Source organism: Monodon monoceros, unplaced genomic scaffold (genome assembly GCF_005190385.1).
Source record: "Monodon monoceros isolate NGI ecotype Baffin Bay Population unplaced genomic scaffold, NGI_Narwhal_1 Super_Scaffold_2, whole genome shotgun sequence".
NCBI classification, from domain to species: domain Eukaryota; kingdom Metazoa; phylum Chordata; class Mammalia; order Artiodactyla; family Monodontidae; genus Monodon; species Monodon monoceros.
This window is the reverse complement of record NW_021703776.1, coordinates 48,689,020-48,701,633: the sequence shown is the minus strand read 5'-3', so window position 1 is coordinate 48,701,633 and position 12,614 is coordinate 48,689,020. Positions and strand designations below refer to the sequence as shown.

At 35.7% G+C, this 12,614-nt stretch overlaps 1 protein-coding gene across 2 annotated transcripts in view; it reads left to right on the top strand.

Annotated features, from left to right (window-relative positions):
* The window catches only part of VPS50 (VPS50 subunit of EARP/GARPII complex), a 140,205-nt gene extending 128,267 nt beyond the window's left edge, over positions 1-11,938 (top strand). The window contains exons 23-28 of one of the 2 annotated variants that reach the window (XM_029233543.1): positions 558-706; positions 1,747-1,843; positions 2,870-3,028; positions 6,525-6,646; positions 8,507-8,696; positions 11,212-11,938. In XM_029233543.1, coding sequence (XP_029089376.1) covers positions 558-706; positions 1,747-1,843; positions 2,870-3,028; positions 6,525-6,646; positions 8,507-8,696; positions 11,212-11,331 — 837 coding nt within the window. In that variant the 3' untranslated portion in view covers positions 11,332-11,938. Of the gene's footprint in view, positions 1-557; positions 707-1,746; positions 1,844-2,869; positions 3,029-6,524; positions 6,647-8,506; positions 8,697-11,211 lie in introns of those variants that run through there. The other variant, XR_003795229.1, reaches the window with a different exon arrangement.
* Positions 11,939-12,614: the final 676 nt, after the last annotated feature.

The window sequence follows — 12,614 nt, the reverse complement described above, 5'->3', positions numbered from 1 at the left end:
CACTCTGCTCTTTGGGCATCCCTTTCTTTTATTTCCATTTACCATCTTCCTTCAGGTCAGTAATCTATCCCTAGAGATATACAATACAGTTGCTTCTGTTTCAGGTTAGACAACATTTTAGTCCTGCCTTCTTGGGATTATACCAAAGTTACCTTGATTAAGGTTTAGGTGTGAAATGGTTAATCACACCATAATTTTGGATTTTACCAGCCTGGTCCTGGAGAGGCAGTCTGTTCTTCCTCATTTACAAGTTCTTGAAGGGCATCTCACTATTGTCTCTGTGAAATATTTGTCAATTCATAAAGATTCCTTGTGTTGGCCAATTTTAGGTCATGCACAGATAATAGCATATGGAGTTGGATCATTTTCACTTAGTATAAAAAGGAAAGTTCTAGTAGTTAGAAAATGTAAAAGGAGGAAAAAAACTGAAACTAAGTGTAATTAATGTATGCCTGAGAGCATTTTAATTATAGCTCCAGTTTTGTAAAATCACATGGGTTATTGCTATTAGATTTGCTATTTCAGGCTGTGTGTGTATATGTATGTTATATTTTCAGGAAGTTTCAGCTGATCCTACTGCCACGCTCACAGCAGCAGAAGAGAGAAAGGAGAAGGTACCGAGCCCTCATCTCAGTCACCTAGTGGTTTTGACATTTGGGGATACATTGTATGGGTTGGCGGAAAGAGTGGTAGCCACAGAATCCTTGTAAGTTGTTAAAAACAGTTGCTTTGCCATTAAATATTTAAGAAAGATTATAAAAGTAAGCACTGTATTCTAGCTGTATGCATTTCCCACTTCTAAATATTCCTTAAATTACTCAGTATTTCTGAGAAGTATATCCTAAACTAGATTACGAATCAGTTTTTAAAATGGCATGGTTGATTTTCAGGTGTATAAATGGAAGGAAGGTAACCTTTTAAGTTTCATTCTTTAGCAGCATGATCCTTGGTTTAAGTAAGACTTTAGAAAAGCATATTATAGTATAGTACTTTATAGTTTGCCATTGAATTACAATTCTAGAGAAACTGTAGTTACATTCAGTTTAGTGTTAAATGTAGTCGACCCTTGACATCAGCAGGAGTGCATCCTGACCTTTATAAATCCCCAAGTTCTTTAATAAAGTGAGAGCATATAACTTCTTCCATAAAATATGGTCCAGTATAATTTAAGAGGTTTGGTATATAACAAAGAGTAGTGAAAAACAGTGTGACTACCAGCAGTCTTCAGCTGAATGATTCCGATTCATGCACGTGTATGTCTCGTGTATGCATGTGAAGTTCACGTCTATGTCTCAGCCAAGTTCCATTTTATTTCCTGTTATGAATGTTTGGGTTATTTCTAAAAAGTGTCAGGTGTTAAATCTGTGAATTCATGGGTCTGATGTGTGTAATTACATGGGAAATCCTTCTAAAAATACTGTTGTATTCTTTCTTCAATCTTTTGTGTTATCTGTGCTCATATCTTACATGCAAAGCAGCATAACTGTACACCTTGTGGTAACCAGATTAGCTCCTTTGAAGTCATCCTTCTTTCACATCACCTCACGTTCAGTGATAACTCAGCATTAATTTTTGTGTGAATTGTAAATGAGTGTGTCAAGTGGCAATGCAAGGTAGTTTAAAATGGAAAATAATTTTAATTGTTAAACTTTTGCTCAGAGATCTTAAAGATTAGTTACACAAAAAATATTGACAGGCTCTAAATACTGTGTTTTGTTTACATGGTGGATTATTTATTCCCTTTAGGGTATTCTTGGCTGAACAGTTTGAGTTCCTTCAGCCACATCTGGATGCTGTGATGCCTGCAGTCAAAAAACCCTTTCTTCAGCAGTTTTATTCTCAGGTCAGACATGTCTTATATATCATTTCAACTGTGAGCAGGATAGGACTGTCACATGTTATTTAGGTGTTTTGTTTTTTTTTTAAACTAGTGGTCAGTCTCTCAACCTCAGGAGAGGTGGATTAGAATATTTGTTTATTCATTCATGAATTCCTGTATTAAATAAATACTTATTGAGTACCTCTTATAACTTTTAGTCTAGTAAGAGAAAGAGCCAATTAAAACTATATTACAATAAAGTATAGTTAAGGGAAAGAAACAGTGGCAGGGTATTTAACCTTGACTGGAGGCGGAGAAGGGGTATGGTTTGGGGGAGGTTATCTAGAACGGCTGTCTTGAGAAACTGATGTTTAAACTGGACCAGAGAGAAAGAGGGTGAGAGCAGTATATTTCGACTAAGGTAGTGGCTTATATGAAGACCTACAGATGAGAGAGCACGGTGCCTGTGAGCAGCCAAGGAAAATTCAAATTCTCAGAGCGGGGAAGAGGGCCAGTGATGAGAAAGATGGCCGGAGTGATTAAGCAGAAGTCACATGACATACAGTGCTCCCAGCCAAGAGCTGGACTTTGTTCCAAGGGAACTGGGAAGCTACTGGAAGATTTGAAAGAGGTGGTGAGTAGCATGGTGAGGTGTGTGTTTTAGAAAGCACTTTGGGGGAAGTATGAAGAATGGACCTCAGATGGCAAACCTAGAGGCAGGAGACTGGTTTGAAGACTTTTAGACTAATGTGGGTGAGAGATGATGGGATCTTGAGGTGCAAGTGGAAATGGAAATGGAGAGAAGTGAAAAAATCTGTAGTTTTTTAGTTGAATTGTCAGTGGCCTCAAGTTTGTTGAATATCTCAAAATTATGTTTTGAGTAAGACCCTTCCTTGCCCACAAGTTAAAGTATTTTCATAATTTAAATCTCCAAGTGTATAGTGTTTTATTTTCAGATATGATGTGTACTAGAAACAGGAACAAAATATATTTTAGAAATTTTATACTTTTAGAAAATATTTGGTTTCATTTCTGTGAAATTTATTTCAGACCGTCTCAACAGCCAGTGAACTACGCAAACCAATTTACTGGATTGTAGCTGGTAAAGCCATTGATTATGAACAGATGCTGCTCCTAATGGCTAATGTGAAATGGGATGTAAAAGAAATTATGTCACAGCACAACATATATGTAGATGCACTGTTAAAGGCAAGTATTCTGGGAAACATCTCTGTTAAAGATAATTCTACTAAGGGAATTATTCCTGTAATTGCAGTAGCTCCAAAATTGTGAGATTATAGTTTGTACCACATTCTAGCATTCTTGTGATATTAAAGTCCCTGAGTTGGATTAGGATTTCTTTCCAAATTTTGTGTTCTTTTAGACCCAAGAATACTTTGTAGATTTTTTGGTTTTGCTCAGTAATATCCCATTTTGAATTAGAGTCTGATTAGTGTATCTTAGCTGGCTTCATATTATGTAACCTCAATGGCCATGACTGTAGTGACAAGAGGATATTTCTGTTTAATTAGAAGATATTTCTAGAGTTGTGTATATTCATTAGCAAGAGACTACACCCCTGATTATTCTAAGTTTTTTTTCCAGAAATCACATTACTTTTGCAATGTGTCATGCAAATACCTTTGTGTTCAATGACTTAACATTTATAAGTTTTCTGGAAAGAATTGTGATAATTTTTTTTCATTTATGCATCAAGAGATATTTATAAATCACCTGACATATGCCATGTACTGATCTACGTGCTGGCAATATAGTTGTGAGTTAAGGAACTTATGTGCCATCAAGGAATTTATATGCCGGCGCAGGGACAGCAATAAAGAGATACATTAGGGCTTCCTTGGTGGCGCAGTGGTTGAGAGTCAGCCTGCCGATGCAGGGGACACGGGTTTGTGCCCCGGTCCAGGAAGATCCCACATGCCGCGGAGCGGCTGGACCCGTGAGCCATGGCCGCTGAGCCTGCGCGTCGGAGCTTGTGATCCGCAACGGGAGAGGCCACAACAGTGAGAGGCCCGAAGGAGATACATTAATATATAATATGTCAGGTGATGAAGAGTCTGGTGAAAAAATAACCAGCAGAAGAGGGATAGAGAGTGGCAGCGTATGGGTTGGAGAGGAATACCATTTATTTACTTATGGTCAGAGAAGGACTCTGATAAAGTGAGAATTGAGGAGAGGCCTGAGGGAAGTGAGGAAATGAACCATGTGCACGTCTGAGGTGAGGGAAGAGCATCTGAGAAAATGAAAACAGCTTTCAGAAAAATTTTGCTTTTCATATTTGTCAGCGAAAAGAAATTGGCCCTTCTTAGCTCTTGACTTACCTCATTTACACCAATATTCTTACCTGCTTAGCCCAAGGCAGTAAATAATAGGCTGGGACACTTGAGAACCAGTAAACAAAGCCAGAGATCAAAACAGAGATAGCAGCTGAATTCAGCTGGTGTGCCAGCTCCCAGTGACGTCTGGCACCTTTCTGGAGGACTGGGTTGAGGACTCTCGGGCTGTCCTCAGACTCAAGGAACTAAGGGTGCCAGATCAGTTAACAGTGTCTAGGTATTAGCATGAGATCTAAGCATGCTCTATAATTGCCACCCTGGAAGAACTTTGATTTCTAGATCACCTAGGAGACTTCAGCTGGAAATTTTAATTGGAATGTAAAAGATACATGTAATTTATAAATCACACCCCTTCTTTTTTGAACAGTTCTGTTTTTGAAAAGTTGATTCTGTTTTTTATGACCTGCTAATTTTGGTACCTATGGGGATGCAAGAAAAAAGAGACTTCTGCCTTCAGTGAATATACATACTAGAAGAGGCTACTTGCTTCAGTTATTCTTAATTCCAAGAAACATTAATAAGAAAGAACCAGTGTTATTCAGATTATTAACCTGAACCCAAGTTTCAGCAGTTTAAGACTTTCTCTCATAAAGAAACTTTTATGGGACTTCCCCGGTGGCGCAGTGGTTAAGAATCCGCCTGCCAGTGCAGGGGACATGGGTTCGAGCCCTGGTCCGGGAAGATCCCACATGCCGCGGAGCAGCTAAGCCCATGCGCCACAACTACTGAGCCTGCGCTCTAGAGCCCACATGCCACAACTACTGAAGCCCATGCGCCTAGAGCCTGTACTCTGCAACTAGAGAAACCGCTGCAATGAGAAGCCCGCGCACCACAACAAAGAGTAGCCCCCGCTCGCCACAACTAGAGAAAGCCTGTGTGTAGCAAAGAAGGCCCAACGCAGCCAAAAATAAATAAATAAATTTATTTAAAAAAAGAAAATAAACTTTTATGATAACTTTTGTTCTGTTACTTTTCCAAGTCCAAATCTTTAGGTAAAAGCAGTCTGCAAAAGAGTCTGTCCCAAAAGAATCATAAGTAAAATGAAATAGTTTTATTATTCATTTAACAATAAGCATTCTTGAACATTGGATTTAGCAATGAGTAGAATGGCATTTCATATAGTAAGCCTATAAATTTATCTTTAAAATATTAATGAGAAGTATTGAATTATGACTCCTGAAATCTAAAGCAGAGTTTACTGTAGTGTGAAGCATAAATACAGTAGCAAATACTGTTTTGCTAGATTCATGAAATGAAAAAGAGGAAGAGCATTACTTATTTACTTTGATTTTCAAAAGTAAGCTTAGTGGACTGAAGACCTACTTCTTTCTCATAAATGATTAAAAGCAGTTAACTGTCAAAAATCATTAAAAAATTGTGATTTAGGAAGCAGCCAGAGATAACACAACGATCATGTGGTAGCTTGATTGGTGATGATCAGATTTTTTTTCTGTGTGTTATTTGAATACATGTCAGTCTTGACTTGGTACACATTGTGTAGTTTCTCTATTGAGGAAACTAAAGAAAAATATATCATTTTAAGGCTTGTTAAAATTATTTGAACTGTATTGTCGAGAAAGGATCAACAGCATTTACTTTTGTAAATGAACATATTTAGATGATAATAGTCGAAAGAAATCAGAAATAAATTTACTGAAGGGTGAACCATCTGCTGCTTTCATGTAGCTGTTGAAATTGTCTAAATTAGTTACATATATTTTTTAGTAGAGTGGTATCACAAAAGGTACTAATAAGTAATAAAAATGTTCAGTTTTTCTATACGTAATGAGATAATGTATATTATGGAGTTTTTTTGGTGCTAAAAATTTAGAACTATTACATGACTTTTGAATCATTCAGTATGTAATAATTTATTTACTTTAAAAGAATGTTTAGGAAAGAGAATAATTTATCAGATTGCTCTGTAAGGTGTACAGCTACAAATTACAAATAGTTCACTCTGAGGTGAAAGCTCATTCAAACGCTTTTTTAAAATATGGGTTTCTTAAAGATATTTTTAAAGATATATTAGTTATTAAGCCTTTTTAATCCATACTGACAGTCATACAAAAATTTGTGATGTAGAAACACTTGAACATTGTTTAATCAGTTAATGACACTTATTTCCTTTGAGATGAAATGTAGTGTACTCTGTATTACAACATGATTTATTCAATTTGATATACTTAAAAAAACACTTCACACTAAGTCCAAATTATCTTTGGCATTATCTCTCTTTGTTTTACTTGATTTCATTCTGAGCATTTTAAAACCTTTTTTGCCTCTAAGATGGGAAAGCAATGTAACATTATAATTATATTCACATATGGCCACGATTTTTGTCTTCTTAGGAATTTGAGCAGTTTAACACGAGGTTAAATGAAGTTTCTAAGAGAGTTCGGATACCCTTGCCCGTGTCTAATATACTTTGGGAACATTGTATACGTCTGGCTAATAGAACAATTGTGGAAGGGTAAGTTTTTCATGAAAGCATTATCTGATTCTTCAGTGATAAATCATAATATATGAATAACATTATATGTTATCACTAATGGATGCAGAGAATAGGTAGAGATAGTGATAAATAGTGATAAATAGCAGACAGTCTCATAGTAATTCAGGTTTAACTTTGGAATGTAATTAGAAAAGAGACCTTAAACGCCACTGTGTCACTTTTTTTTCTTGCTGGTGACTTAGAATCAGCTAGTAGAGGAGTGAGGAATGCAGCATCTAATGGTTATCTGAAAATTAAACTAGTAATAATTATTATTACCTAATACAATTATTACAATGTTGATTATACATAGCATTCATTGAGTGCTATTTGTCATTTATTGAAACAAGCCCTTCACAGGATTCTATCACCAAATCCTAACATAAACTCTCTTTGGTGGTAGTATTTTCGCTGTTTTGTCAACAGAGAGATAACCTAGCTTCAGAAACTCAAGGCTAAAGAGGTTAAGTAACTTGTCCAAGTTCACATAGTTTTTAAATGCAGAGAAGGCTTATGAACTCCTCATTTTCTAATGGTAAAATCAGTCCTCATAACCACTATATCACTGTTAATATCATTATTATATCATTGTAAACTGTATCAATCTTTCATATGTTGAGTTTACAGATCAAAAGTAATTTTCCCACTTAGAGACCATGCTTACTCTGCCTGTAACATCTAGAATACAAATAAGAATCAGTAATACATTTAAAATATCCCTGGAAAGCAAACTGCTATTTCAAAGACCATTCACAGTGATCTAGAATTGCACATCAGTTGAATTTTCACACTATCATTTATCTGATTTCTCATCGTTTCTTATTTGTCATAAAAATGAATGTGTTTGAAAGTGGAAGTGACGGTGACAAGCTGACAACAGCCTTGGCATTTTGTATAATACACCATCCAGTCTGTTAGGGTTAGGGTTAGGGTTGAAACCAGCAGTGCTGTAAATCCCAAAATGGCTCTCGGTCAACAATCATGACTGGATTGTACTGTTAACGAATTTATTTAATAGTAGAAAAGTGAATAACAAATGTTATATTTGTGTATAAAACACTTCTTATTTAAAAAAAAAAAAACTTGGTCACTTTAAATAATATAAACTAGTTTTCTTGCAGATTTCCTTAGGGGAAGTACCTCATTTCCTAGTGTTGAATTCTCCACATTTTGTATGCTTGAAGGAATGAGACACTGACTTATGAATAATAAAATGTACTGTTAGGGTTAACATATTTATTCTTATTACTAGTCCACCTTAGAACACAGTTTTTTAGTAGTGTGGGGTCTCAGAATAAGTCTATAAAGTGTTTTTTTATGAAAAATATGTATGTACTTTCTTTGCTTACATGCTTACATGTTTCTTAGGTTTGCTGAATGTTTACGGGAGAGTTATTTCATTTGTTTTCTTTGCATTGAGTAATTAAAATATTGAACAGTTTTATGAAGCTAAGATTACTTGGGAATATTCATAGCTTAGTTTTATAAATAATTCTTGGCAGCCAGATTAACTGGAATACCAGTTAAATACCAGTTTAACATTCTTACAGATGATTATGTTAATTGAGTAGGCAGAACTATGGTCTGTAGAGCAGGAAGAAACCTTAGAAGTTATTTGATCTTTTTGCTTTGCAAATGAGGAAACTGAGGCCCCGATAGGTAAAATGACTGCTTGGTGACAGGGCTGGAACACAACCCAGTCCTTCTGACTCAAGGCTCATGTGCTCTTTTTTCTCATAGAATCTCACCAAATGTGGATTAGAGAAAAGTTTAAGTACCTAAAGGTTTCTTTTTCTAACCATCCCATCATTTATGTGTTTTAATTCTTGTGTGTCTTAGATATGCCAACGTCAAGAAGTGTAGTAATGAGGGTCGTGCCTTGATGCAATTGGATTTTCAACAGTTTTTAATGAAACTTGAAAAACTAACAGATATTAGACCAATTCCAGATAAAGAATTTGTGGAAACCTATATTAAAGCTTACTATCTAACTGAGAATGACATGGAACGCTGGATCAAAGAGCATAGGGTGAGAGCTGGGAAACAGTTAATTAAGTTTTTATTCCTTATCCATTGTGCTGTTCTTGTCTAGTATATAATTCAAAATCATATGGGTGAAATAGAAACATTTGCTTTTTTAGCATGAACTAATTATGCCAGTTCTTTACCATATTCACACTGTTTATGCAATGTCCTTTGCCTGATCAAATCCTTTTGAGACTTTGTGAACTGTAGCAGTAATTATCTGGAAAAACAGCCAGAGTCTGAACTTTAGCTGTGTTTATCCTGCAGCTGTGTTGTAGGAGAAGGCTGAAATTGGTTAACATCAGGACAAATTGAATATAGCAACATTGAAATGATTCACAAGCTAAAGTCTGTTATGTAACTTAAACCTTCTTGTAGCCCTGAACAATGAATGGGTGATGGCCTGAACACACTGACATGTAGTAGTGATGATTGGTTTATTAATATTTAAATAGCTAAATTTAACCTCATCCTACATTAGATTTTACCTTAAGTATAGGTGAGATTATTTTTCTTTTGTGTGAATATATAGGTAAGTAGAGAAAAATACTACTTATAGCAAGTGTTATTGTGGATGCTGAATTTTTTTGACACAGTTCAACTCAACATATATCACCAGAGAATGCTCAATACAGGGAGCTTTTCGGTATAGTTGTTATTATATATCATTTGTCTAGATAGGCAGTATGTGAAGACAGATTTAATGAAAATATGAGAAGTGTTAAAATTATCACCAAATCTTATTCCATCAGTAACTCTAGTGTTCACATTTATTAATACTGTAAACATCATGGGTAAAAGCTAAGTAAATTTTTATTTCATTTGACTGGGTAAGGAAGTAAGGAATTATTTATATTTACTTTATCAGGCTCATCCTTTCTAGTTTCAACACTGTAGATAAATGAAATGAGTTTTAGTCTGGACCATTAGCCTGAACTTTGTGTAAACGTGCCCACTGTAGGGCAGTTTCAGATCTTTGGGAGCAAAGTAGAAATGTACATGTTATTTTCAGTGATTTAATCAATACACCAGAATTGAGAAAAATGTCACCACTTTTTGTCCCATTGACCTCCGTCATTTGAGAACCAAAATGCTAAACCAGATGCAGATGAACTGCTGATGTTGCTAGAATCCATTTAATAAAGTAAGCTGTAAACACTTTGGGGTTGGTACTGAGGAAGGGATTTGGGGTAAAAGGACAAGTAGCTGAAGAGAAAAAGCACAGCTCGTAGAGGTCCATTATTTGATGTAAGAACGATGCCCATTTTAGGGTTTCTTCTTTTAATATAGTGGACTAAAATTTTTAGTAATCGTATTTTGGAAAAGCTTTAACTAACTGATATTTGTGATACAGTGAAATTTTCCCAGCAGCCCGGATTGTCCTGTTTTCAGAGAACTTTCCACAATGTCTAGTGCAGTGCTTGGGTGGTACTTTCTAAATGTTGAGTGATTACTTGAGAGAATTTATGAGGTGTTTACAGGTGCTCTCAGAGATCAGATACACAAACTGAGCAGTTTGCTGAATTTTTAAGATGAACTCTTTCTCATGTTTTGAAATTGCACTGTTTTATTGGTTACCTCCAGTGAAGACATGTTCTTTTCTTATTAGATGCTAGTACACAACTCTTTCCTGAGCTGAACTCTTACTGTTCATCCTCCAGAACCAAATGAAGATATAAAACTTTCTGATGAGCTCCTATTCATGCTCATCCTAACAACTTATCTGAAATTCAGGAACTAAATTGATTTGTACAGCAAAATAATACTTACATAGTTGACCCTTGAACAACGTGGATTTGAACTGTACAGGTTCACTTATATGCAGATCTTTTCAATAGTAAATAATAGTACTACATGATCATCCTCAGTTGGTTGAATCCTCGAATATAGAGGAACCTTGATGAGGAGGGCTAACTATAATTATGTGCAGGTTTTCCACTGCATGGAGTGTCAGCACCTCTCATCCCTGCATTGTTCAAGGGTCAGCTGTAGTCTTAATTGTACTTTCTAGCTACCAATTATAATACGAGGGTTTAAAAACCAGTAACTTTTTGTCCTTTGTTACCTTATTCATTTGTTATATCTCAGAAGAGTTGTTCTGTGGTTGGAGATTTTTTTCTTTTACCTAAAATGTTTGCAAAAGGTACAGTGCTAGAAACTGCTTACTTAGTGGCATCTTAAAATTTTGAAATGTCAGTGTATTTTGATAACCTAATAACAAAGACTGTCATAGAAAGAAGCATAGTGTGTGATCTTAATTGGTATGTTATGTGCCATATTAAAAACATTCTAGTGCTTCCTGTTTCAAGTGTGTACTATAGGTATCCTTATTCCCCACTATTAACAGCTCTGTAAACAGTGTGTCTTCCATGTCTTGACTACAGTTTCCACTGCTTTACACTGATTTCTAGTGCTCAGTAACTATCCACTGAGACCTGAAGATCTGTCTGCCTGTTTTTTGCATTGATCACATACATGTGTTTTAGTGTACTAAATTTGAATCTTCTTTTTTTGAGCAGGAGTATTCGACGAAGCAGCTGACCAATCTGGTAAATGTTTGCCTGGGATCCCATATCAATAAGAAAGCAAGACAAAAACTTCTCTCAGCTATAGATGATATAGACAGACCCAAAAGATAATGACCACAGTCCCTTTTCCTCAATGACATTGATCTTCTCTCAACATACATGACATGAAAGCCAATTTTTCATGCACTCCTGACAACTGTCTTAAGAAAACTTTGTGCATGTTCTTTCCAACTGGAAAGTGGAAAACATTGGAGTTTATGTGGTGTTCTCAAATGATTTTTATATGCTCCGATTGCTTCTCTTCAATTTTTAGTTTCATTTGTTGTATTTCTTTCTTGAAATGATATTGCCTCATCATAACTATTGTTATGTGACTACAGTTATACCTTTTACTGAAGAATGTACTATAAATATATGATTAGAAAGAACAGTGTTAATACATTCGTGGGCAGTTTGGGAGAATGAATTTATGTTGGCATTTTTCTACCCTCTGAATTTGGTTCTTAATAAGCATAATATGAGAGTGTTAATGTATAGTAGTATCTCCTAATTATGAGCACTGCATGACAGTTGAAAAGTAATGTAAGCAAAATAGTTGAAAAATCAGTTTGCTGTCTGTGTTTCTAAATGTGAAAGTTGTGTTAGGGTTAATTTGGTTGTGAGAGTGATCATAAATGATGAAATTTAATAAATATTATACTCTAACATGATCAGCCTATGTGAGACTGCATTTTGATATTTTTCCACAGCAGGCAGATTTCATGAAACTATAATGGGATTTTTTTTTAGTGTTTTCTAATTTTAATGGTCTTGTATCCTGAAACCAATGGTGAAAAGTAATTTCATTGGGTAAACCTCTTCAGTGCCTGAGTAGCATGCAGAATGGTGATGGTAGGATTTCCTCCCTCCCTCCCTCCCTTCCTTTTTAAATAATGGGATATTTTCCCCTGTAAGCTTTACCCTCTTTGAATTTAACTTTTCTCTTAGAACAGCAAAACCTGGCTTAGCTGACTCAGGGAAAGAATTGCCAGTTAGTTAGTCAAGCATAAGTGCAGGGTCATCTGTTCACCATTCTTAAATATCTGCTTTGTATCACAGATACAATGTGAGTTTAGCCAGTGATAAACTTCGGAACTTAATTAGCCTTTAGTAACTGTGTACTGTTACTCTAAACTTTGCGTTGAAGCCAGGGATATTCTACCAACAAATATGACATAAAAATCAATTTCCCTTGCGCTCCTGCCAACTGTCTGATAAGGAATTTTTTGCGTGTTCTTTCTGACTGGGGAGAAGCTTGTGTGTTGGTCCAGGATTACTGGCATGACCTGTAACATCGATAGCTCACAATCCTGAAACATCTCATGAGACACTGGCCTTGTGTACTGTGAGTCTTC